Genomic DNA, 26,146 nt, shown 5'->3' on the forward strand with positions numbered 1-26,146 from the left:
AGTGTTGTATTTGGACACTCCCCTTTGCTTTAAAAGCTGTGCCTGTGCAACAAAATCATTTCACCTCTGCCGGGATTTTTGCTCCGGCATCTGGATGTTCAGTTTGTCCGTCACTCCGTCAGACTGCTTGTGTTAGGAACAGAGGCTTTTCCGAGCCGTGACCATTTCTGAAGGACTGATGATGGCTCTGTGGGCAGGAGCGGTGATTCTGTCTCTGGTACTGCAACAACAAAGGCTCACTGTCACAGCAGAAGGAATTGGTATGTACTGGGCTCTTCATCATCATCTATTCTCTGCTTTAAGACATTATGAATGAGTTTTTGTCTCTCTGTAATGCCACAAACCTGTCGTAACTCTCTTTTCCACTTAAATATCCCAAACAATCTGATGTCTTGCTGTATAACTTCTCATCTGCCTTAAGCCCCAAACACCAGGACTAATTCTTTTTATGTAGTTGGCATGAAGTCTGTTGGATCTAATGGCAGTCTGACCCAAATAAGGAGACGCTGGGATGGTAAAACAACATGGACTGCCATTTTTGAACGGGCATGTGTGCAACATTTGATTTGCCAGGAATTGCACGCAATTTTTTCCATACAATCTATGACTGTGCGTGTGTGTGTGTGTGTGTGTGTGTGTGTGCGCGTGTGCGTGCGTGTGCGTGCGTGTGCGTGCGTGTGCGTACACAATGAGGCAAAGGACTTGTTCCAGCGGAAAGAGTTTACTGCTGCTCCTTTCTGCCACTCTATAAAACACAGCAGGATACAAACGCACACGCGCACGCGCACTCACACACATATACACATGCACGCTCAAATATACACATGCAGTCTCACACATAATAAAGTGCCATGATGCACTGACTCAGCACTTGTACTCCACTGTTCAATGAGACTCACCATAACAACATACTAGATGTGAAGAGGGGATAAAGCAAGTTTCTAACCTTCTTGTCTTGTGTTAGTCTATGACCTGCTGGCATCTCCAGACTGCCTGCCAGATTTGCTCCAGGGTAGCCTGAAGAACAAAGGGCGGGATGAGGCTTTCCTCCTGTCCTCCTTCAGGCTCCACAGCAAAGCCCCCATCGCTCTTTACAGCGTCATTAACCCCAAAGACAACAGCAAGTACCTGGAGTTCAGCCTGCAAGCCAAACTGAGAAAAGGTGATGCAACGTACAGAGGCGTGTCATACACAGAGTTTTGTCTAATGAAGGCCTCAGTCAGGATTAACTTCATGTTCTCCTGTTATTTCAGTGAGTCTACGCTACCAGAGGGTGGACGGCAGGTTTGCCACCATCAGCATTAACCACGCCCCCCTGGCAGATGGCAGAGAGCATCACGTGATGCTGCACGCCAGCGGCCTGCAGCGTGGCTCACCTCGCCTCAACATATACATAGACTGCAGGTTGGCCCACACTTTGAATGACCTGCCTGCTGCTTTTGGGTCTCTCCCACCCGGTCCAAACACGGTGGCCCTCAGGACCCTGCAGTCGAGCGGACAGGTAGCTGAGACCTTTAAAGAGACATGTTGCATAGAACCACACAGTCCAAAACTTCGCCTAATGTCTCTTCCTCCTTTTCCTCTGTAGGACGAGCTGACAGACTTGAAGCTGGTGATCGAGGACAGCATAGACAACGTGGCCACTCTGCAGGACTGCAGCGCTGAGCAGGATGAATCTCTGCAGCAGCTGAGTGAGAACACCGACTCACACACTGACCCTATGATCACGCAGGGGGGTTTTCAACTTGATCTATCGAAGGCGGGATCATTCAGAATTCATCACAATAGAGTATATGACAGTCTTCTTCATATTGTTCTCCTCTCTAGGTATCCAGGCAGGAGGCCGGTCAGCACAGGATCAGGCCTCCATGCAGGAGCTGAAGACAATGCTGTCTGAGTTGAGGGAGCTGCTCTATCAACAGGTAACTTGTTCAGTCCTGTATGTGTGACTATGAGCTATAGACCTTTCTGTTCCAGATGTGTTTAACAGTGGTAGTTAGTGGCAACAGTTTGATCCCCTGAATCGTTTTGGACTGGAATTTATTTTATCTATACATACCAAAACCTAGCTTGGAGAAGGGAGATGAACTCAGGCAGAGGCTTTAGATCCTGTCACAAACCCCAGAGCAGCACGTTAGGACACACAAACAGTGAGCTGTATCATCCATATTTGATAGATTACCACAGAATCTTGTTTTAAAAGGAAAGCATGTAGGTAGATTCACATAGATTGTGAATTTCTTTTGGAGTAGGTAATAATTGCTTCTCAAATCAGACAGAAGCTATTAAATGTGAGAGCGCATGACATGCCTGATCCCAGTACAAGCTTCACCTAAGCAACTGAGGGGCTTCAGATGATCATTTAAAGCAGATGATTTAGATTCAGAAGGTTCAGGAGATCAAACGGGGAGCCCGGGGTGATAAAATAATCATTTCAACAGTTCAGAGTCTCAGATCTGCCGGCTGGTTCACTCTGAGCTCATTCTCTCCTTTTTAGAACCATCAAGGGTTTTCAGGTGTTTGGTTGTTGTTAAAAAGGAGAATTTGGGTTTGTAGTCTGCAAAGCACGTCTCAAAAACATTCCTGTCTTTCTGTTTCTTTCTGGTTAAGATAAAGGAGACCACTTTTCTGAGGAACACCATCGCAGAGTGTCTCGCCTGCGGTAAACAACACGAGAATCTCAATTCTGTCAGTTACAAACCTGCCGACAGACAAAGTGACATTTCAGCTCATGCAACATGTCTGCTTGTATTTGTGCGTGTGTGTGTGTGTGTGTGTGTGTGTGTTTGTGCTCAGGCCTTGGGGGAGATCCAACCAACCCAGACCGAGGTCCAAATCCAGATCCAGATCCAAATCCAAACCCTAATGGAAATGGGCAGTATGTCCTGCAGCCTAGGCCGCTGACACAGTGTCGGCCTGGGACGTGCTTCAGACAGGACATGTGCATCCCTACAGAGACCGGGGGGTTCAAGTGCGCCCCCTGTCCAGATGGATACACAGGGGACGGGGTGCGCTGTGACGACGTAGATGAGGTACGTTGTTGTTTAGAAGCAGTATAGCCACAATATAAGAATCAAACTCATTACAAAATCCTTGTGTTCTCCTTTGTTTTGTGTGTGTGTGTGTGTTTTAGTGCCAGTTTAACCCCTGCTTCCCTGGTGTGAGGTGTGTGAACACTGCTCCTGGGTTCCGCTGTGAGAGATGCCCTCTGGGATACGACGGCCCAGAGATCACTGGAGTTGGCGTTTCCTACGCTCAGTCACACAAACAGGTGCAACACTCACAAGTGACACCGCGTCCACGCATGCAAACACGCTGCTTTCTTCATGCGGTGATTTCCATCTCTTTGCTCTTATCTTGGCGCAGATGTGTGACGACATAGACGAGTGTCGGGGGCCGCCGGACAACGGAGGTTGCACCCCCAACTCGAACTGCTACAACACCATCGTAAGACAACTGGAAAGGGATGCAGCTGTGGTTCAAGGATCTGTAGGATGGCCGGTGGTTGACTGTTTGTGTGCGTGTCCTTCTCACCAGGGCTCCTTCCGCTGTGGAGAGTGTCGGTCGGGCTTCACTGGTGACCAGATGAGAGGCTGCAATGGCATGAGGCTCTGCCCCAACGGTAAACCCAACCCCTGTGACATCAACGCCGAGTGTGTCGTGGAGAGAGACGGCAGTATTAGCTGTATGGTAAGAACCCAGAACTCGTTCATACACACGCCTGGGCTGTGAACTGTAATGTAATGGGCTGTGAACTGAATGTAATGTAATGTAATGTAATGTAATGAACTGCAATGGATGTAGACTTGATTTATTTATTGTCCTTTCTTTTCTCACTTTAAGTTGTACAAAAATGGACTTGGTGTGTTTTTATATACCGGGTTTGTAGAACTAAATCATGTCTTGCAACAGAGGAAGTCATTTGTTGGAAACGTATATCGTAAAGTTCACATCAGGCCACATCTGTTTCACACCTGCCTGTTTGTTGGGTGTGTGTGTGTCAGTGTGGTGTCGGTTGGGCAGGTAACGGCTACGTGTGTGGAAAGGACACAGACATCGACGCGGTTCCTGACAGTGATCTCCAGTGCAGGGACAACAGCTGTAATAAGGTACAGGTCCTCACACCTCAACCAATCTGCCTCACCACCTTCATCATCCACACTAATGATCTCGCTGCTGTGTTGTCGTCACCAGGACAACTGTGTCTTTGTACCAAACTCTGGCCAAGAGGACGCTGACAGGGACGGGACGGGCGACGCCTGTGATGATGATGCAGACAGTGACGGCATTATTAACATAAATGTAAGTAACCAACTGTTGACTCCTGTGACTGTGTGTGTCTCTCTCTCTCTCTCACTCTCTCGCTCTCTCTCACAGAGCGTTGACATCTACAGTATAATGTTTAATAAAGGAATAATACAGTTACAGGTTGAGTCTGTGTGTTCAACTCGTCTGTCTGTCCCCAGGATAACTGCTGGCTGGTTCCTAATGTGGACCAGAGGAACAGCGACAAAGATCTGCATGGTGACGCCTGCGACAACTGCAGGACGATAGAAAACCCCACCCAGAAAGACACGGACAAAGACGGACTAGGAGACGAATGTGATGATGACGTGGACGGGGACGGTAAGTGTGTGTTTCATGCTTATACTGTACCTCCCATTGCCTGTATTAATACTGGAAGACACAAGCAGCCGTCAATTTACGTCTCAGTGGCCCGATTCACTCATGAGACACACGCTCGAGCCACGCACACTCAACTTCAGCGCCCGATTGTAGCAAAACGATGCAAACAATCAAAAAACACAGCTAAAACTTGTATTTGGCTCGTCACAGGCATTCTGTTTGTGAAATTTTGTGACAATTGACCCAAGAATTGTAGTAGCAGATACAAAAACTGGCCCTGCAAATGGGCGTGGCCTATTTTGACCCAAGAAACCCTCGACAACCCGGCGCCAATAACTGTGAAAGTGCGACGACTGTCACTTTGTAATAAGTGGCTGAAATCCTTCTGGTGTTTGTCAGCGTGAGAGCTGCAGTAACTCCACCATAAGAGCTTTTACTGCATCAATTAGAGGCTATAACCTGAAGAACGCGCTGGGAAAGCAAATGGTATGATGATGATGATGGCGTTAGGGGACGACTGTGACTGTGACTGTGAGCTTTATCCAAACCTCATCCGTCTAGACGAGGAAACAACCATCAGGCTCCTGTTTTTTTTCTTTAGCCGTGAAAATCAAGGACATTTTTGTCATTCTCGTCTCGTCTTCCTGTGCCAGTGCGACACTTTATCTGTTTAAAACATCCTCTGTTCCTTTTTTTTATCGATTTCCAGCCCACATCCTTGACCGCTTACATCATTGGCTTTCAGGGAAATGGCTCAAGCGTCATTACCCAAAGCTTTAAAGAGCCCAGTGTAGAACAAGTGTTACATTTTCAAACGTTCCAAATGTTCCTTAAATGGCTTTGCTTGGAGTCATAGGTGTTGTTTCTCTCGTACTTAAATGTGTAGAAAACCTCTCATTTGTTCCACTGGAGAAAAAACACTTTGAGCTTTCACTTGTTTGTGTGCGAGTGCAGGTTCAGATTTGTTTGCTTGCGTGTGTTTGGGCTGTTTGCTGACCCCTGTTTGTTCATCTGGGCCAAGCTCCAGCCTCATGATCGTTTGGTTATGTCTTTAACTCTGGACGCTGGATTGCTTAGCGCTTTGTCATGTCTGTCTCGTCTCAGAAAGCATTTTTCCACACTGAGCCTCGGCCAGGTGGCGAAGGCCGCTGGAAACTATTTTACCTTCGTCTTAAACAAACAGTGCCATCTGGTGATGCGTTTCACAGACTGAAGCTGCAGGCTGAGTTTCGCCACGCTTCTTTTCCTGTCAGCGCTTTAACACATGACACAGGCGTGAAAACTCCAATGTCTTTTCGCATCCCTCAGGCTTGAAGAATATGCTCGACAACTGCCAGGGAGTCCCAAACCCGGACCAGAAGGACAGAGACAACGATGGCGTGGGAGACGTGTGTGACAGCTGTCCTGATATGTACAACCCAAACCAGGTAAACACAAGTAACCCAACAGGCCAAACGTGAGGCAGCGTGCAGCCGCAGCCAACAGCGTGTGTTTCCCCCCCCTGCAGGCCGACTCGGATGATGATCTTGTAGGAGACTCCTGCGATGACAACATAGACAGGTAGAGTCCACGGTTGCGCCTTGCCTCCAAGATTCTGGATGAAGCTGTGGTGTTTAGTGTTTTGCTTCACCCGCTCTCCTCTTCCTCAGTGACGGTGACGGCCACCAGAACACAAAGGATAACTGCCCCACAGTCATCAACTCCTCTCAGCTGGACACCGACAAGGATGGAATGGTTTCAGTCTCGTTCTTTATCCCTTTGTTTAATTGCATTTGTGTAAAGGGAGCCGATTGAGAAATTCTGAGCCTTCTCTGACAGCTGATAACTTCATATATTTAATCCACTCAAGATGCTTTTCTTCTACTTGGCAGGGAGATGAATGTGACGACGATGACGATAATGACGGCGTTCCAGACGATCTGGACAACTGTAGATTAGTTGCCAACCCAGACCAAAGGGACTCGGATAGTTCGTATAATTTCTTATATTATATCTGTGCACTGACATGCATGTACGTTCTATAGCAAATGTATGTTATTTGTGTGTGTGTGTGTGTGTGTGTGTGTGTGTGTGTGTGTGTGTGTGTGTGTTTTAGATAATGGCGTTGGAGATGCATGCGAAGGTGACTTTGACCAAGACGATATTGTTGACAGAGTCGACGACTGCCCGGAAAATGCTGAGGTCACTCTGACCGACTTCAGAGCCTATCAGACTGTGGTGCTGGACCCAGAGGGGGACTCTCAGATAGACCCCAACTGGGTGGTCCTCAACCAGGTGCTCAATCCCATCCTACCCATCCCATGGATTAGGTAGCAGAGGAAGCTCCAGGGCTGTTTCACGGTGTGGGTTGATCACTGTGGCAAAGTGAAATCTCTCTTCTTCTTCCTTTGTCAGGGCATGGAGATCGTCCAGACAATGAACTCTGACCCCGGCCTGGCTGTAGGTGCGTTCACAATGCATGTAGACTCTCTGTGTAATCTGTAAAAAAGATTGTACAACCAGATCATCAGGCCTTTGATTGGACCCATGAAGAAGCTAAGAGAGCGTAGTGGAGATCTACTGGACATAGATACAGTATACTGTAACCACATTACAGCATAACAGAGTGAAAATAGCACATAAGGCTCCATTAAAAGAACTTCAGACTTGGTAAGTGGAAATTTTGTAAGAACCTGAACTGCCTAATCGTATAATCAGTATAATAAGTTTTAACATACATGTAAACAGTGCGCTTTACCCTGTTGGTCTCATAATCGCTGCTGCTTCTCTGCTTGCCGTGTCTGCAGGTTACACAGCCTTCAGCGGGGTCGACTTTGAGGGAACGTTCCATGTAAACACGGTGACAGACGACGACTACGCAGGCTTCATCTTCGGCTACCAGGACTCGTCCTCCTTCTACGTGGTGATGTGGAAACAGACGGAGCAAACCTACTGGCAGGCTGCACCCTTCAGAGCCGTCGCCGACCCTGGAATACAACTCAAGGTGCGGCTGATACAATACCTCTGTCTAGTCTTCATCTGTCAGGACTGTCAGTTTTGTCCTGTGTGGCCCTTTATCTTCAGGCAGTGAAGTCCAAGACGGGTCCCGGTGAGTATTTGAGGAACTCCCTGTGGCACACGGGAGACACTCCAGATCAGGTCCGTCTCCTGTGGAAGGATCCCAGGAATGTTGGCTGGAAGGACAAGGTGTCCTACCGGTGGTACCTCCAGCACAGACCACAGATTGGATACATCCGGTACACAAAAACACACAATAACACCAACACACAGAGCCACACACACTCACAGCAGCTCATGACCTTGTTGTTCTTTGAACCAGGGCTCGCTTCTTTGAGGGGTCAGACCTGGTGGCGGACACAGGGGTGACAATTGACACCAGCATGAGAGGAGGCAGACTGGGCGTGTTCTGCTTCTCTCAAGAAAACATCATCTGGTCAAATCTAAAATATCGCTGCAATGGTGAGCCTCTGTCACAGCCGATCAACCATACACGTGAGCCGTAAGGTGTTTCAATGCTTACAAATGTAAAATGGTCTCTTTCTCACTCCCACAGACACCATTCCTTTTGACTACCAGGAGCGGAACACCCATGACGCAGAGTGAGGTTAGCAGATAGTGACAGGGTCCTAGGAGAGCATAACTCGGGGCATTAAATACTACTCTTTAATTACTATAACTCAAGCAGATACAATGTGTACATGTGTAATTCATCAGCAGGTTCTGTATATGTCTGTTACCTACAATTGTCTTTTATGAGGGCTGTTACAAATGTAATAGTTTTTAAAATAATAAAATCCTAAGCATTTCACCCAATTGGGAGCTCGTTTCTTTGCTGCAATTTGATGCCCCAATTTAAAAAAGTGATGTTGGAAAGATGTGACATAAAACGATGGCTGGGCAGCTGATGGAACTCGGGGATGGGTTAAGATCTCATCTAATATTGTTTCTGGGCCTTCTGCAAAAACAGTTTATCAACTGTGTGTACAGTAAGAACCACCGCGTAAGAAGGAAAACAAAAGCAAACATTGCAGGGTGACAAAATGGATGTTTTTAATTGAAAGAATGTGGACAATGTGAAGCTGCTGTATGAGACGCACAGTAACATGATATTCACTCAACTCAACTTTTCTGTACTTACATGATCAATTAAAATGCTGAAATATTTCCCAAAAAAAAACATCTCAAAATGTCTGGAATATGCAGTTACAGGAAGCAGAAGTCGAACTCAACTTCTCACAGACCACACATATTGCCAAAATGCACATATAAGTTAATATAAAACAAGTTAGGAGCACAGCTAGACAAAAGAACATTGATTTGTTGACGAGTGTGAACCATTAAGAGAAGCACTTAACAGCTGGCGATGTGCAACATATTGTACTTTTATACAATAGAAAACAATTACTGGCACATCAGGCGATGAACAGCTGAAAGCGTTTGTGGAAATTTTAGTCAGCCTGTAAACTCAACATCCAGTGTTGGAACAGCTCACTAATAAAAAGCACTCATGCTACCTGATTCTGACCTCGCAGTGAACAAAGCAAAGGAAAAGCAAATGCCTATAGAACTGTACACATAACTGCTTATCTATGTGTGTGTGCGTGCATGTGTGTGTGTGTGTGTGTATGCGTCATGTTCAGGGACGTCTCCCTATCTGCAACAGACTCGCTTCCTCTTTTTCTGACCTCTACCTTTGGCAATCGTTCCTCCCCGTCCGTCTCTCTGCAGCTCGCTCATCATCAGTAAGGCAGCTTGATTTGGAGAGCGTTGCCCCGAGCGACCTTGGATGTTGGGACAAAATGAGGTGGATATTCCTAATAAAAGTTTTCACTCCCAAAAAAAAAACAAGCACTATTGTGAACAGACGTGTGTACCAATTGAATTCCTCACAACAGTGGTGTCTGGTATTGAAAAGAGCTTGTTCCCGTTGCATAGAAAGCTTCTACAAAAGGGCGCAAGACAACAAGCGTCAACAAACACAGCTGACGTGAGCCTGAGAGATGCCGAAGACACATCTACTTCAATTTACTCTGCATCCATTCATGATTGATTACCTTAAAATCACACCCAAATAAATATTATTCAACTCTTGCGTAACATTTCTACATTGAAATAACTTTACCCCAATACTTTGCTACAACTTTGTGGTTCGACCGTAGAGAAACGAGAGTAAACTCCAAACCCTTCCCAGGCGAAGCGGCCAGGCAGTAACACAAGAAAGAGAAGAAAATAAACATGCACACACACGCACGCACACACACGCACACACAGGAAATACTTGTACAAATTGACTTGCACGATCAGAACTTAAGGAATCTATAAGGCTCGTCGTGTTTCTATGTCAACATGAAACACGACGCTCCACAGCTCCAAAACCTCCACACCTGCACGCAAAACACAACTCCAGGAGTCTGATAGTAAAAAAAAAAAAGACAATTACCTTCAAGGTATTAACAGCTTAACATTGTAAAAAAAAAAAAAAAAGAGTAAAATAAACACTCATATATAAAACAAAAGGCAACAGATAATCCTCTTTGTTGAACACTGGGGTAGAGTAGGGTTGTGTTTCAAGGTTAAAAGGGTGGTGGTCCCTTGGCTCAGTCTGCCAGGCCACAGCCTTAGCATCACATTAGCCTGATCCTACTGTGGTGGTGAATGTGTGTGTGTGTGTATATGTGTGTGTGTGTGTGTCAGTCTCCTAGACCTCAAATCGCTTGGGACAGACCATAGGAGCGAAGAGGGTCCACATGTAGAGGATGAGGCAGACCCAGCAGGAGGCCATCTTGATCCAGAACACGGACCAACTGCCGTCGAACATCTTCTCGATCTTGTGGTCGTCGTAACTGCGAAGAAAAAATAAAAACCGTCACAAGGAAGAACAGGATGAAGGCAAACAGGCGGCAAGGATGAGTTTCATGAGGAGAATGGAAACTTGACAGGAGCTCGCTCATTGGCACTTACTGAAACCAATTGGTTACGGTCATCATGACGTAGAGGGAGCCCAGGAAGAAGACAAAATGGAAATAGGCGTAGCTGTAGACGGTTCCCTCCCTCTCGTCGTAGACCACGTTCTGACCTGCGCCCGTCTTCTCTTCATCGTTATCATCTGAAAGACAAAGATTACACAGTGCAAACAAACCTTTAGTCCTGTACGAATGATTACGACATAAACACGCTTTAGTTCCCCAACACTTCAAATTCGATTCAATGCTGCAATCTTAATCACGACTGTTAATACAAAATATAATATTCTGTACTCCAGAGAGATAAGGTTAGGTTGTCATAAAACAAAATTAGAGAAAAGGGGAAGAAGAGTTGATAAACTGAGATTAATGACGGGCAAGCAGGGAAATAACGATTGAAAAGTCCTATAGTGTTCTGCAATCTTGCTTCCAGCAGGGGGCAGTGTGAGCTCGCCCAGCGCCCCACTGTGTCACACCAGCCTCCTAGTAACAGTGACATCATCTGTGTTTGCTGACCAATGCTTTCTCGCCGCGCTCAATCTGGCTAAGGAATAGCAATGAGCACAGCCTGTCAGTGTGCAGAACATAAGTACACACACACTGAATAAACACACACACTTCCTCACCTGTGTCATCTCCAAAACAGAAACAGCATCGAGCTCTCTGCAGGATAAAGGAGAACAGATGGGTTAACACTCTATGCACACACGTGTGCGCGCGCACACACACACAAACACACACACACACACACACACACACACACAAACACACACACACACACACACGTTTGATCTGTATACTCATTAACGCACACACAATTAACTTAGTCATTCGCAGGCAGGCAGGCAGGTGTGCGAGTGTGTGTGTGTGTGTGCTCATCTTTACCTCAGTCTCCGGCTCGCTGTTCCTACACACTCTCAGCGCTGCAGAGCTCCGTCTAGTCGTCGATGTCAAGCTAAACGGCGGAGGGTGGAAAAAGAGAGACAGAGACAGACATAAGATGGAGGGAGGGAGACATTATAACTCAGTCTGCAGACATTTTTCCAGTAATGTGTAGTTTGGGACTGCCGAGATTGAACTTCCCTCTTATTCAGGGAACGACCACAAGAGACGGGATTGCCTCTACTTGATGGGGAACACATGTGGACGCAAAAAAAAGCCTAACCCTATACAGCTCACTTACAGCCTGAGCGCAACCACAGCCAATCACGTGCAGGCTCTCCGGCGTGACAGCCAATGAGATCAGCCCTGTATTTGATCTTACATTTGCTTAATAGAACTGATGTCAAGGTGCGGCGGGAAAAGACTCATATCCTTGATTGATGTTTAACACGAAAGGATGACGTGCATGTCGGTACAAATTATTAGTGTGTGTGTGTGTGTGTGTGTGTGTGTGTGTGTGTGTGTGTGTGTGTGTGTGTGTGTGTGTGTGTGTGTGTGTGTGTGTGTGTGTGTGTGTGTGTGTGTGTGTGTGTGCGCGCGTGTGTCTCACCAAGAGTAAAGCACGCAGCCAAACAGGATGATGGTTCCCAGGGCGGTGACGATCATCTTGTCGCTCTCCTTCCCAGAGTTGAAGGGAAACACGCAGACGGTCGTGTTCACGCCGCCAATCACCACCACTAGGAGGCGCAGAGGGGCAACAGGGCAGAAGTTAGAGGAAGAGGGAGGAACTGAACACATGGTCCAACTGACATTATAAATAAGAAGAAATAATTAATCTTCACTGCTTTTTACTGTTAGCAACGTGAATAGCAAAAATGTGATTCTGAGAGAGCCTTTGTTTTATTTCATGTGGATGTGTGTGTGAAGAAGGAGCTATTTGGACGTAACAACGACATGTCATTCCATTGTTAAGTCTCAAAAGTAGTGGCACCTACTAAACCGAAGCTCTAATTTTGTTCACACTCACTTTCTTTTGGTTTGCTGGAGAAGGCGGAGAAGGTGAGGTACATGACGTACACGCTGATGACCCCGGGCTGCAGCAGGCCAGATGTGGGCTGCACTGAAAGGAAAGCAGAGCAAGGCGGAGACTCAGTGCGATTCGTGCTTCGTGTGCGTTAAATGCCGTGTGTGTCTGCGCGTCAACCCCCGTCCTCACGTTTCTGTATACACGGCGAGATGGCCAGCAGAGACACGATGAGGCACAGGCTGCCGTTGATGCCCAGGAAGACCTTGTTGAGGAGACAGGCCTCGGGATGGGTGTAGAACAGACCCATGAACACCACGGCGCCCACCGCAAGGCTGAACAGCACCAGGGTCACCAGAGCCAGAGCGGCGTACCACAGGCGGTTATACTTCACGCCGGAACTCCTGTGGCGAGGAAGAGCAGACAAAGGAAGAGAGAAAGAGAAGGAAAGGAAGGGGGGAAAAGGAAGGGGGAGGACGGCGGTTTGCATAATTAGTCCTGCACCCTGAGGTGGAGAGGTTAATGGCTTCCACTTCCTTCAGGTTTTTACTGAAATCCAGCAAAGTCAAAGCATGCTGGTTACTAAGCCTGTTTAGTGGAATCTTGAGTTGCGATGATGTGAAGATGAAGGAAGGAAGGATCTCCGCTGACACTGTCTTTGCTTGTATAATAAGGTTTTATTACACGAAGTACAGCATCAAGACAAGCACCATGGAGCACTTGTGAGAGACTCTGCAGCCGGAATGAGTCTCTCTCCGACTCTGACTTTCTGACGTATTTATACAGTTGCTTCTCACTGAAGAAAAGACCTGTTCAGTGGGTATTGACAAAACACCTGAGACCACTGTTAACACTACGTGGCCATCCTGAGGGAGTAACAGTTCATTCCTAGTGGCCTTTATTTAGTATGTAAACCGTCTGTCTGTCTGTCTGTCTGTCTGTCTGTCTGTCTGTCTGTGTGTGTGTGTGTGTGTGTTTTAAGGAAAGGGGAAACTGGAGTTCACGCTCTCTGACCATATGCATCCTGTTGATCTGCACAACGGTGGCCTGGTGCCAACACACGCCCCCGCCTACAAAAACACTAAAACTACATGATACAATCCCAGCCTTATCTGATTGAATGCTGGTGGATACGGGACAGAGGAGGATCTGCTGTTCTCACCAGTTTGTGTTCCACCGGTGAGCAAACTCCACCAAAAGCATTAGCTGGATCAGCAGGAAGATGAACCCTCCAACCGCTCCTATGTAGCGCCACACTGTGGTGAGAGAGGGAGGAAACAAGGCAGGACAGCTCAGGAGGGATGAGTGACTCTCTACAGTGCATTGACATTTAAACTATGAGAGGGATGGTGCGTTTGTGTCTTATGGACTTGCTGAATATCAGTGACTTAAGATTGTGTTGATACCTTCCAGGAAGATTTGCTGTTCGGGGAGGAAGAAGCCTGCGGCGCAGCAGGCCGCCAGCACGATGAACTTCACCAGCCAGAACCTGACAGTGACCACCAAGAAGGACTTTAGTTAAGGACTTTATTTGGGGTTTTACTTTTTTGATCCAAGTTTCAGGCCTGAAAAGCGACGGGCGGATTATAAACCCTCAAATGACTTCTTACCCGTTGTGTACGGCCGCCCTGCAGCCGGTGCTGTTATTGACGCGTAAGGTGAAGAAGAAGAAGAGGAGGAAGAAGCAGGCCATGCCGAAGCACACCTTGTAGACAGCTGAGTATCCAACCAGAGTCTTGCAGTTCTCCCCTGCGTTCAGCTTCTCACACAGTTTGCTGTAGTACGGGATCTGACAGGCGGGAGGGACAGGAAATTAAAACCATTCAATCGCCTCTGCTCGTGTTTGTCTACGACGCGGCCTCGAGGGGGAAAAAAAAAAGGACAGGGCCAATAGTGTCCGTGCCGAGTGTCACGCCTCTAAAGGAGCAGAAAGAGGGAACAGGCGGCGACAACAGCCCCTCTTTCTCTGGGCCAAGCCCTCTTTCATCCCCTGTTCTCGACAGGCTGTTAGAGGGGCCTTACAACTAACTGTCAGTGTACACAGACAAAAGGCACGGATGAATAAATTAACCGCCTCTTGTCAGCAAGTCAGGCGGGTTTGGGGAGAGAAAGAGTGAGAGAGAGAGAGAGAGAGAGAGAGAGGGACACAGAGAGAGAGATAGCAGGAGAGAGAGAGATTTGATTGAGACCTAAAGATGGAGGGAGGGGGGGGTCCACTTCTCTGATGGACAGGGTGGAGTCGTTGCAGTTGACCACGACTTCCACACAGAACCCAAAGTGCTTCCGTGTGCCAGCAGGACAATCTCAACAGAAAATATGTATTCCTAGAAGTGTGTGTGTGTGTGTGTGTGTGTGTAGGGGGGAAATAGAGGAGAAGCTTCTTTTTAAATGCAGCTGGCCTCCCTTGTTCCTGGCGTGCGAGTGTATCGGCTGTGAAAGTTGCACACGGGTCAGGAGAGGCTTGTGGATAGAGTTGTCATCGCCTCCGTGCGTAGCGCAGTGCACAGCCAAAATCAGTAAGCGGAGTAAAAGGAGCGTTTTGGTGTTTTTGTCTCATGTGGAGGAGCATATTAGCATGTCCATGGTGTTGTGATTAAGAGGGAAAGGGGGCCGCTGTTTCAGGCTGCTGTAAATCTCTAGAGAAAAGACCAGCGCTCTCATACGCACAATGGCTGCTCTCTTAGCTGGGACTTCCCACTGCGCTCCTGTGTGTGACTGACACTGTGTGTGTGTGTATGTGTGTAACGCAGCGGGCATTGCGTGGGGCTATCGAGGCCTAGTCGGGCCTTTTTTCCAGGGTTCTCCTCTCACAAGGAGGCGCGCTGCAGGAAGTGGTTTGTAACTCTGCACTGTGGACTCTGGCAGAGAAAGATGAGGGGAAAAATATCGCCGTCATCAAACAAGTGCTTCCAGTTGAGGAAGCCTGCACCCATCGCCATAGTAACACAGACAGCTGAGTGTATTCTTCCCAGCGAGGGAGGGAAAGACACATCATTCAGTCCAGACGTTCAGGAATCGACAGTGGGAAGAGAAGAGAAGAGAAAGAAATAGCGGGAAAAAAAATGAACGCCATTCAACCTTTGCAACAGCAGGGGCCCCGCGAGACACGCCGCCAACCAGTCACTTACACACGCGGAGGAAATCATGAGGTATATTCTGACTTTATAGATCTTACAGTGATTATGTAATTACTGCATAAAGGGAGCAGAGGGGCATTATTGTCTCTGTCTGCTCCGCTCTTCCTGTTACTCCCATTCGCTTTACACAGCTGGGGGATCTCAAACCACTGCTGGCCCAAATTGAGATGAAGCCGTTGTGGAGCACAAACAAGAACTTTACAGGCTTCACTTCCTGCAAATCAGCCCCATTCAACGTCAACAGAACTCTACTACTTATTACCTAAATATTCCCAATGGGAGCGGTTCACAGTTTTGTTTCTGCACTCACATGCTCACTGAAGGCCTGCTCCACCGTGGGGGACATCATGATGACGCAGATGGAAGTGACCAGCAGGAAGTAGAGGGCGTACATGATGCGTGTCCCCGTGGACTGCTTGATCTTGGGGCAGCAGCGGCAGCAGCAGGAGCAGGCCGCCGAGCCGCAGCAGCACGCCAGCTGAGAGAGGAGAAGGACGGAGAGAGAGAGAGAGAAGAGAGATGAGCGGAGGAAATGTTTGCATCACTACCGTGCCGTTTCCACTGCGTTGCCAAACATCATATACAAGCATTTCTGACAGAGTGAGCTGTTAAGGGAAGCGAGACACCCCCCGACCCCACGTCACAGGTAACACACACAACATCACAGCTGTGTGTGTGTTTGTGTGTGTGTGTGTGTAGGACACTTTTTATGATTAGGAATGTTCAACACAGGTGGCTTCAATTTGAGTGCCGCTTGTTAACAATCTAAGGTGATAACAGCAGTAACACCTATAAACCTGCGCCACCACATGCACCAAGACCCTAGAGGTGATATGAGCTAGAGGGGAGAGTGTCCTCCTGTTACGTGTCCATTACCCTCCAAGAGACAGGAGACAACTAATTACAACCCTCGTCTCCCTGTCTCATCGCTCATTCACGGTTTGTGTCGTGAGAGAGCGCTTACTTCTCTCCCTTCTCCGCTGTGGCAGACACTGAGGACTCTTGTCCGAGGACACGCACGCTGCCACAAAGAGACGCTCTGTGCGCGCTGACGGGCCCTCATACGGGGAGGACGCTCTCATAAAGACAGGCCCTGTGTTCTATTTAAAAAAAGACCAGGACGGGTAATTATACAGCGCAGCATCTCGCTGGGCAGCCACTCCACCCTGCTCGCTTTGCCTCCGACCCCTCAGTCTGCAGAACACACACACAGACTGCTGTGGTGAGAGGTGAGCTCAAGTTGTGGGCTACAGTGTGTGTGGTGTAACTGTAGGGGTGTAGGTTGGTCTATAATGAGCATTATAATGTGCCATGTGCCTCCATACTGGCTCCATCTGTGTTCAGTTTGAAATCTGTCACTGTACGTCCACTAAATAATTGTTTCTGTCTACCAATTGTCTTTTTCATGGTCCAGCTCTTTACTTTGCAAAGGTCCAGCTCATGGCGTGTTATAATCATGTTACTTAATTTTAACCTCTTTGGCTCTTAAGTCATATTCAACTATCCTCACACTTCTGTTATGCTCCACATGTGCTGGCGACTGTGTGTGTGTGTGTGTGTGTGTGTGTGTGTGTGTGTGTGTGTGTGTGTGTGTGTGTGTGTGTGTGTGTGTGTGTGTGTGTGTGTGGGGGGGGGTGTGTGTGTGTGTGGGGGTGTGTGTGTGTGTGCTTCTCCTCCAACTGTAGTGAGCCAGTAAGACCAACATCAGACGCTTCTTCAACGGTGTCCAGCCGGCGAGCGCTAATGTCGTAAAGCCGGAGTGTGAAAGGGTTTGATCTGTTGCGTTCCGCTCCAGATGGCGGTAATGTGCGGTATGCTGCAGACTCGTGGACGCACAGCGGCGCATGTTCAGTATAGAGCCGCCCAGAGACTTCCCACATTAGTCTTTCTATTAGTCTAAGAACCTTGGATGTTGGAACATTCGAGTAGGGTGATTTGCACTGATGTGTGATCTGCCCCTGTGTGTCAGTCACAATCGGAATGAGAATGTTGAGTCAGGGGGGTGTTGGACAAAAACACTGCTGCTGCCTGAGGTGGAGGAACTCCTTCCTCTTTTTCGATTGCATTGCAGAAGAGGAACACCCATCATCAAATATAGCATAGCGGTAAAGCCACTTTATCTAGATATAGATATCAACACAAAATATTTTTTAATTTACTACTGCAATGTCTTCAGTCATCTTTGCACGACTATGGAAACGTACAAATTCACCCGATAAATGCTCGACAATGATTCATTTTAACCCAGAAGCGTAGCACAAAACGGTTGATGTCTGATGCCGTCAACAAACACAGGATCATAAAGATAGATAAACATGTAAGGACTCGCAGGTTGCCAAGAGGCGTTCGCTGTCCTAATTCCTATGTCTTTGATTTGTCTCGCTGGCAACACGTGACCTGAGTTGTGTAGTCTAGTCTTAGTTCTCTAAATCCTTTTCCCTTGAGAAACCAAAAGCCACACAGATGTTTCAAAATCCATAAGAGGCCCCATTCAGTTTGGAAAAATGTGCGTCATTGCTACTACAACTGTACATAAAGAGCTTCACAAATGTAGTTTTAGGAGTGTTTAGGCATCAGGTTTGGAGCATCATGGGTTTGATGCATGTGGCCCCTGGTCTCCATTTAACCACACAGTTTAACAGGATAAGCTGATGTTCTTTGTCTCTGCTGCGCCCACATGTCGTCTTCAATGGGCGATTAATTAGACACAACAGACTTGAAACTGGGCGGCAAAAAAAAAAAAAAAAAAGAAACAGGCCGATTTAAGCTGTGAGGGTGTTTAGATTTCATTAGTTAGGGGGTGTTTCACCAGCGGACTGCACACAGCGAGGGGGCCAGCAGAAGGGGGGGGAGTTAGGAGGGCGGGAATGCAGGGCGGAATTCCCCCACACGCAGATACGCGCGAGAGTATCCATGGCAACAGCGCGGTGACCCTGCCCACTACGCCACTCCACTGCTCACCCCACCAGCGTGTCGACAGGTGGTCGTCACGTCTGCAGGGGGGGGGTCGCGGCCCCACTTCAGTGTCACGACAACCCCCGCTACACTGTCACACAACCCCCGCAGCACGCCCCTCAGACATCATGGACACATGTTACAGCCTGGCCTGTCCTGCCTCTGTGTGTCTTGGGTTACCTTTGCAGACCCCCCGCCCCACACACACATACACACACCCACTGAAGTCACCAAGCTCCACCTCATTGTGACAGTGGGACTCGACTTGAGAGACAAAGAGTCTCTTCCGTTTCTCACTCTCTATATTGACTCTTCCTCTTGTTCCTCCCCCACTCTGTAGTCGCAGGCTTATTGTTGTCGTCCACCGCTCTTACTTTCTTCTCTTAACCCCTTCTGTGTTACCTTTTGTTGGCCTTTACCCCCCACCTCTTCCTCTCCACTGCTGCCTTCCAGCTATCCTTTGGGGCGGGGCGGGGGGGTTTGAAAGGTGATATTTCTCTTTCTATCACAGAGCACACAGGCCTCACCCTTGCTTTGACAGGATGGACGCAGCACAGCAGCAAAAACAACAGCAGGAAATGAATCTAAATGCCATTCAAACTGAAGCCAGCATTTGCCTGCATGACCTCAGCTTGTTGCACTGGTCGCGGTGAGAGAACTGGATCAACCACAACAATGGTGCGCTCTCTGCATATAATCATCATCATCTGCTTTTTCAGCCTCTAGTAGTGAACCTTATGAAATAGACTCCTGCGTCGGGAAGCAAACAAGAAAATGGTGTGTTGCGGCCTAAATCAAACACGCTTGGGTGAACTCTGAAGTACACGGCCGCGCTGACACAACTGCTTGTGCAACATACGCTGGCCTATCACAAAAATTAGGTCACTCACGACATCACATTGAGCACAGCGACAGAGAAACAGGGGGGCGGGGGGACTCTGAGCCACTTATGGGTACACTCTCCATCAACAAGCCAAGCACGCAGGCACAACACACACTCAACACACATGCTAGAAAATAAGGAGGTTGATCAAATTAGGAAGGAAGTAGCCTTCGACCAGCGCTGCGCCTGACACGGAGAAAACGTCCCGTCAGCGTTTTTTTGAGATTAGAATTGAGCTTATCAGTTGAAAAAGGCTCAAATATACACACACGCACACACACACACGGCTACACGTAGACAAGTGGAAACTGTAGCAACACCGCAGCCAGACATGACTCACAACTGAGATGAATTCTGTTACAACAACATAACTGAAAGAATGTGTCGGAGGGATTTCAATGTGAACCTCTGCTTGATTTGCACCATTAACGTGTGTGTGTGTGTCTCTGTCATTCAACGCATGTCAGAGGACAAAACTAACGTCGTCCTCTGTGATTGTATTTGCCATCCTATTGGCACAATCTCACCTAAACATGAGTTCCACATATGTACAAACCATCTGAACAGGGCTTTTGGATTTAGGGGGTTGTTGGAAATCTGGAATCTCCTCCGACTTCAGAACACAAGGATCCTCCCACTGGTGTTAGTCAAGGCTGAATGGTGGTGGTGGTGGACGCAGTTTGACCACATTGAATGCTGACAGACTGGCGGTTCAGTCGAAACTGCGGAACACACCCTGTTATCTCATATTACAACAATGCTTTGTGAAGCACGGAGTGAGGAGTGAGCGGCCGAAAAGAAAGAGGGCGAGAGAGAGAGAGAGAGCGAGGGAGAGAGGCGAAACAAAGGAACTCAAGAGTCAATATGATTCCAAAACTACACCTCCTCCATCTCCCCGTATACATCCACACTGACAGCTCCACTATTGTCTGTATAGCTAGGCAGCTGTATACACATAGCAAAAATGTATCACTGCTCTGTTTCCTTTACACACAGAGAGGTCTTTGCTTCCCTCCTGGCAAATACAGCCCCTAGTTACAACCCGACAAAGAGAAACTGAAGTCCAACCGCCTGAAAAGGGGTACAAAACAGAAAAGACAAAAGAAAAAGATCTGAGGTCCGGCAAAGAGCAGAGAAACACAAGGCAGACGCGGGGAGAAAAGGAAAAACAAAACACACTCCCAGTGCGGACAAAGGAAGCTGGAACAAAAACAACGTGAGGAAAAGCATTCAAAGCGTGAGGGTCGGATCAGATCAGCAGGTCCACGCGGGGCAGGAGTCTGATGTCATGCCGTGTACACCCGCAGGCCCGTTTCACTTCACTTTGTTTCCTCGTGTTCTCCTTCACTTGTGCAGAAAAGCCGAAATAGCTTCACCGTATGCTGCAATTCCTCGCCGGTGAATTCCATTGGATGTCGACGGTGCCTTCCCTAAAGAGTTGGCTGGCATTTCACGCGATTACATCAGATCCGTCCACTCGGGCATGCAAAGGATGCATCTACAGACACCACACGTGAGAAGCGGACAGAGAGAGAGGGAGAGAGAGATATCACCTGTACGACGTGTAGACGAGAGACTAGAGAGACGGATGATGACTTGTTTCCCCCGTGGGAAAACATAACTCCTGTTGCTGCTGACTGTTGTGAAATTCCTGGGGGAAAACTGAGGAATAACAGATGAAACTCACGTAATTGTTTAGCCCAGTTTAGCCTGATATAATCCAAATATTCACTTAGGCCAGGGGTGCCCAATATGTCGATCTTTCTCTATGGCGTTTGCCACTTGATTGACGTACAGGGCGGCCAGTCAGTGTTCTCTTCTAACACACAGGTCACCACTCACAAAGAGTGCGAGCTAATGCAAAACTCCATTGAGCAAAGTGACCTAGTTATCCTTCCAATTCAATTCAATTCAATTCCAATTCCAATTCATCTGTCCTCAAAGCTGCAGCGCCATGATTTGGGGAACTTCCAAAACCTCGTGTCAGAGCTGGAGACGCAACGGAAGCCGTGCGTCGACAGTGCGGGTACGCAGAGCAGATTGAAAACCGTCAGACTTTGACAAACGGTTTCAAGACTTTGCTTTACTTGAGCCAATCGCTACATTTATGTGCTCTCCATTTAGGAGAGATGTTGAGGTTAATTCACTTACATCAAAAACTGTAACAGTGTTTCACCTGAACTCGTCTGCAGTGGAGGAGGAGCTTTTGACCCTTCAGCTGGAGTCCAGGGCTCATGGACAGTTTTGGAACTTTTTGTTCGGCTCTACTTATTTAAACGAGTGAAGCTTATTAAGTCCAAATGCAAGTCATCAGAGTGAGGTAGTGACCATAAATGTATTGAATTGTATTGTATTGTGCCATAATGGTTCCTGCGGGGATGCAAGTTACACCAACATATATTGTACATATAAAGTATACTCAGTATATATATACGTAAATAAATAAATATCTATAGCATTTTTAATGCAGGTAGATCATTTTAAAAGTCGTTTGCAAGCAGAAAAAATGTGGGCTCCCCTGACTTAGGCTATAGTTTTACAAGTCGAGTCACTTTACAGCTCTTCAACACCTGTTTCTGAGGACCCCTCTGACCTCGGCTACTAGCGGCCCGGCCTCCGTGTGATGGTGACAGCTGTGTGTGTGCGGGTGTGCATGTGTGTTTTATAAAATACAGAATTAGATTAATTAAAAAGTAATCTAATACTAATAATAACTAATACTCAACTATCACCTTGTGTTAGTCACTGTTATTCTCTCTCATGTACATTGTAACTTCTCCTCCCAGCCAAAATTAAAATAACTTTATTCAAGTAATTAGTATTTATGGAATCACTGGGGCTGCATAACTCATATGCACAATACTAATGGGTTATGTTGCCGGTGACAACAAAAATACTTTTTAAATAATCACACAGCCCATTCTGTGACATACTGTAACTATTTCCCAAAGAAATCTACACTGCACCATAGATGTCTGCAGCTGGAGAGGAAAATATACTAAACTGCCAAATGATTTAAGTCATTTCTCACAAAGCAGGAATCTAAGCTGCTCTTTATTTATTCAAAGTCACATCGCGACACTGACAGACAGCTGAATTGAAACCATGTGAATCAAAGACCACAATTACAGTATGTGAACATAAACTACCAGTCAAAAGTTTGGACACCCCTTATCATTCTCTTCTCTTCTCAGTCCAAACTTTTGACTGGTAGTGTATGCATCATCATACTTAAGTCAAACGTCGCTAAACTGATGCAACAGCTGAATTTGACTCTAATTGCGACCAGAGTATAGATAATGTATCACAATATTGCCTCTTTGTCCCGATCCTGCTGACGTAAATGGGACACTCCCATTGATCCTCTCAGGCCAAATCCTTTTTTACTTGCACCCCCTCATGTCTGTGCTTGGCGTCGTGCTCAAGAGCACTTCATGAGCACAATATGTAGCAACTACCAGGCCGGGTCGCTCTGCCAAATGGCCTGCTCCATCACCCGGCCCGCTCACTGATACCCACATGCTTTCTGTTCTGTCCCACACTCGCAGCCAACGCTTGCTGTGCCTTGGACCAGAGCGAGCTACAGTCTACCCCTGTATTCCATCCCAACATGGCCTACATCCCTGATCCCACTGAGAGTTTACAAGTCTCATCTCCCCCATGCCTGCAGTCACCAAATGTAACCCAAACAACGCCCACCCTCCTCTAACTTCCAACTCCCAGCCGGAGAGGAAATTAACAGACCACACATGAGCCGAGACGTAAACTCACGCCATTACAGTGCGCGTAAACGTAGGAGTGAAGAGAAAACCTAAACGTGGCGTTTCTGAAGGGGATTAGCAAACATCCAGCGCCGCAATATAATACGGATTTAATCGTTCGTCCTTCACTTCCTCTTAATCCTTCCCTGCCACTGAATGGAAGAGAAAACAGAAGGGAGCCTTCCAAGATGAGGGATGCGTCCTTGTAATTAAATTCCTGACCGGAGCAGCTCAGCGGCAGTGACCCCACGGCCAGAAAGGCTCTGTTAAGTAAAGAAAGACAGCCAGCACGAAGAAAAACCAGGAGCTGTCACCATTCACATGTAATAATACCCTTACACTACATATAATCACCATATACAATGCAGAAAGTACTATTTATACACTGTCTAGTATTCAATATTTAGTTTATGGTTTTCTTAGTAACTCCTTCAGTATTTAGGGTAAAACACATAGTTGTACATTTGCCATAGTGTTTCATACAGTATCATTTCTAACATAATTGCTATTGATCGGATTTGGAATTACTTTGACATTATGTGTTGCCCTGCTGAAGGAGAACACGTAACCAGGGCCAGTGTTAACCCAGAAAGTGCTAGAAAGGATTTGGAAAGAGTTTGTGGAGACGCTCTGTGGAATAACAAATACAATTATCCTGAAAACCCAAATCCCAAACTCTGCTAATGAATGTGACGGACCACCTGAGCATGGGTACAGGTCCTTGATCCTACAAAGGAACCAGAAGATTCAGCCAAATCAGGCAGAGACAAAGAAAGATCTCTGATGATGATATTTGATCGATCTTGGTCATTTTCATGTAAATGGGAAAGATGAAAACGCATTTGGGGAGACAAAGGTTGTTTGTTTGCGTTTAGAGTTGTGTCATTATGGAATTCACCCCAGCTCTGGACGGAGTCACATGATGTTGCTTTGAAACCACTGGCCTGTACTGAATGTTACTTCAAACACAGGATACTTGCTGAGCCTACAAGCCACACCAAACACACGAACACACCCCGGGCTGACTGTTTCTAAACCTTTCTGTTTGGGGGGGGGCTATGAAATTGTTTATTTTGAGACAATAAATAAGTCTAATTCAATCATTTTGTGTCTATAAATGTAAACTTTCAAATATATAGTGCTAAAAAAATCAATCCCCCCAGCTACAGTCCCGAGGACACCGCCTGGATCAGGACTGCTCTGTTTGTCAGTGTTGGGAAAAGTGCAAATGTGTTGACGAGAAAACAAAGAAACCATTCGGCTTCATCTTCCACAAGCTGTCAAAACAACGACATGTGTACAAGACAACCTCGGTATGATTATGTGGCTGTGCTCCGGTTAATATTCTATTGAGTTCTTCGCTGTTTGTCGTTGCCTTTCAGCGGCTACAGTTAAGTTACTGAGCACACTGAGAGACGAATGATGTGTTCACGGACAGGCGGCTCTCCGTCTAAAACTGACACCGGCGGTAAACAAAGATTTATCCCGAGCAGCTAGCTAGCACGCGCCGCGAAGACGCGTCCGCCGCCGCCGCCGCGCTAACAATGGTTTTTAACAAAAGCAGCGTTAAAAGTGTTGAACTGCTGCGCCTCACCTGCGTGATACAACACGGGCCGCACATTCTGACTGTAGAGGGCGAAGAAATACAGGTCCGTGTTCAGGGGACGATGGCTTCTTCAGTCGCTTTCTTCCTCCGCATGAAACGTCTACACATGGGATCGACGCGCCGCTTGTTCTCCTCTGGCTGCTCCGTCCTCCGCGTCGCCGCTGCCCGCCTGCCTCTCCTCCTCCTCCTCCTCTTCCTCCCTTTTCTCTCCTCCCTCTGAACATCAGCAACAAGCCTGACACAAAGAGAAACTCAGTACAGATCAAACTGACACAATGATGGAGTCTCATTAAAAAGTCATTTTTTGTGTGAATGTGGCTTTTTGTAAAATAAATTAAAATCAAACTACGATTGAGCTCACGTAATTAGTAATTTTGTTTTAAAATTCACGTTTTTCTTTTTCTTTAAGGCGTTATTAAAATTCCAGTTATGAAAACGTTTTCCTTTCTCAGTGTAAAAACGTAAATGTCACAGTTTGTTATCTGGTTTCGTGCACTTATTTTTGCAGTTACACGCTTCTGTCAGTGTTACCTTATTAGGACCAAAGGCGTGTGTGAGAGCAAAGTGTCGCCTACACAAACTACTGCAAACCTTTTTTTTTTTTAGCTATTAGTTACCTGGCTTTTGTGTGTGGTGATTCCTTTGGCCCAGCGAGTCTCTATTGCTTTGCTATGGACAACTGTGACATCATTCAGGGCGGTTCCATTCTTGTCTCGCACTGCTATGAGGGAATGCAAACAAAAAAATTCAATGAAATGAAAAGCACCCATGTGCAAATAGCTTAGCCCCGAACAACGTTTTTGGCAGGTTTGGAGGGGATTGGTACTCATTGCAACTCAACATAAACGTACACACACATGCTCTTGTAGTGTCTAAAAAAGTGCCATATTCGGTGTGTTGTCTGTGGAATGTGTAGGAGAGAGGCCTCTGAGTCAAATTTAGAGGTCCATAGAAAATGGGTCAAGGTTTAGGGATCCATAGAGAATGGGTCAAGGTTTAGGGGTCCATAGAGAATGGGATACAGATATCTTACATAGTTTCACAAAAACAAGGATGCTATAAAAATGTGCAGGACAAGGGTGTTGGGAGAGATTCATATTGGCTTCGGAACCTCTCACAGGCAGTTCATGGTGCTGGTTTTGATGCTGTACTTCTTTGTAATAAACCTTAATTATACAAGCAAGACAGTGTCAGCGGAGACTCCGTCTTCATCTTCACATCAACACCATCGAATGAACAACACTCTCTAAAGCTATAGTAGTGAGTGATGAGTCACAAGTGAACATCACACATTAAATTGTTTTGTGAG

General features: G+C 46.9%; 2 protein-coding genes across 3 annotated transcripts; one reads left to right on the top strand and one right to left on the bottom strand.

The window, feature by feature from the left end:
• Positions 1-50: 50 nt before the first annotated feature.
• On the top strand, positions 51-8,876 carry thbs4a (thrombospondin 4a). Its single transcript, XM_076150747.1, has 23 exons — positions 51-260; positions 965-1,162; positions 1,254-1,501; positions 1,589-1,691; positions 1,828-1,922; positions 2,611-2,662; positions 2,797-3,032; positions 3,134-3,271; positions 3,367-3,447; positions 3,538-3,690; positions 4,005-4,109; positions 4,195-4,302; positions 4,467-4,626; positions 5,935-6,053; positions 6,134-6,186; positions 6,276-6,360; positions 6,498-6,594; positions 6,722-6,900; positions 7,021-7,069; positions 7,413-7,609; positions 7,690-7,862; positions 7,946-8,085; positions 8,180-8,876. The coding sequence occupies exons 1-23, from the start codon at positions 179-181 to the stop codon at positions 8,227-8,229; spliced, it is 2,901 nt and encodes a 966-aa protein (XP_076006862.1). The 5' UTR covers positions 51-178; the 3' UTR covers positions 8,230-8,876.
• Positions 8,656-25,043, bottom strand: serinc5 (serine incorporator 5). Of its 2 annotated transcripts, XM_076150748.1 has the most exons (12): positions 24,826-25,043; positions 15,943-16,110; positions 14,106-14,284; positions 13,902-13,984; positions 13,658-13,751; positions 12,688-12,899; positions 12,499-12,591; positions 12,082-12,208; positions 11,475-11,544; positions 11,216-11,252; positions 10,588-10,732; positions 8,656-10,469 (listed from the first exon to the last, which is right to left on the bottom strand). In XM_076150748.1, the coding sequence occupies exons 1-12, from the start codon at positions 24,850-24,852 to the stop codon at positions 10,325-10,327; spliced, it is 1,380 nt and encodes a 459-aa protein (XP_076006863.1). In that variant the 5' UTR covers positions 24,853-25,043; the 3' UTR covers positions 8,656-10,324. The 2 variants fall into 2 exon arrangements, with proteins under 2 accessions (XP_076006863.1, XP_076006864.1); XM_076150749.1 differs by lacking the exon at positions 15,943-16,110.
• Between the last annotated feature and the right edge of the window lie 1,103 nt (positions 25,044-26,146).

This window comes from Genypterus blacodes, unplaced genomic scaffold (genome assembly GCF_046128005.1).
Source record: "Genypterus blacodes isolate CSIRO-AG114 ecotype Tasmania unplaced genomic scaffold, CSIRO-AGI_Gbla_v1 ptg000053l_1, whole genome shotgun sequence".
NCBI lineage: Eukaryota > Metazoa > Chordata > Actinopteri > Ophidiiformes > Ophidiidae > Genypterus > Genypterus blacodes.

Bases quoted from the DNA above. Each gene is read 5' to 3' on its own strand.
- thbs4a (XM_076150747.1), top strand. From the start codon at position 179: ATGATGGCTCTGTGGGCAGGAGCGGTGATTCTGTCTCTGGTACTGCAA. The intron at 1,163-1,253 runs GTGATGCAACGT...CTGTTATTTCAG, and splicing joins GCAAGCCAAACTGAGAAAAG to TGAGTCTACGCTACCAGAGG. The intron at 3,033-3,133 runs GTACGTTGTTGT...TGTGTGTTTTAG, and splicing joins GCTGTGACGACGTAGATGAG to TGCCAGTTTAACCCCTGCTT.
- serinc5 (XM_076150748.1), bottom strand. From the start codon at position 24,852: ATGTGCGGCCCGTGTTGTATCACGCAG. The intron at 13,985-14,105 runs GTAAGAAGTCAT...GGTCACTGTCAG, and splicing joins AGGGCGGCCGTACACAACGG to GTTCTGGCTGGTGAAGTTCA. The intron at 10,733-11,215 runs GTGAGGAAGTGT...TTTGTCTTTCAG, and splicing joins CTGTTTTGGAGATGACACAG to ATGATAACGATGAAGAGAAG.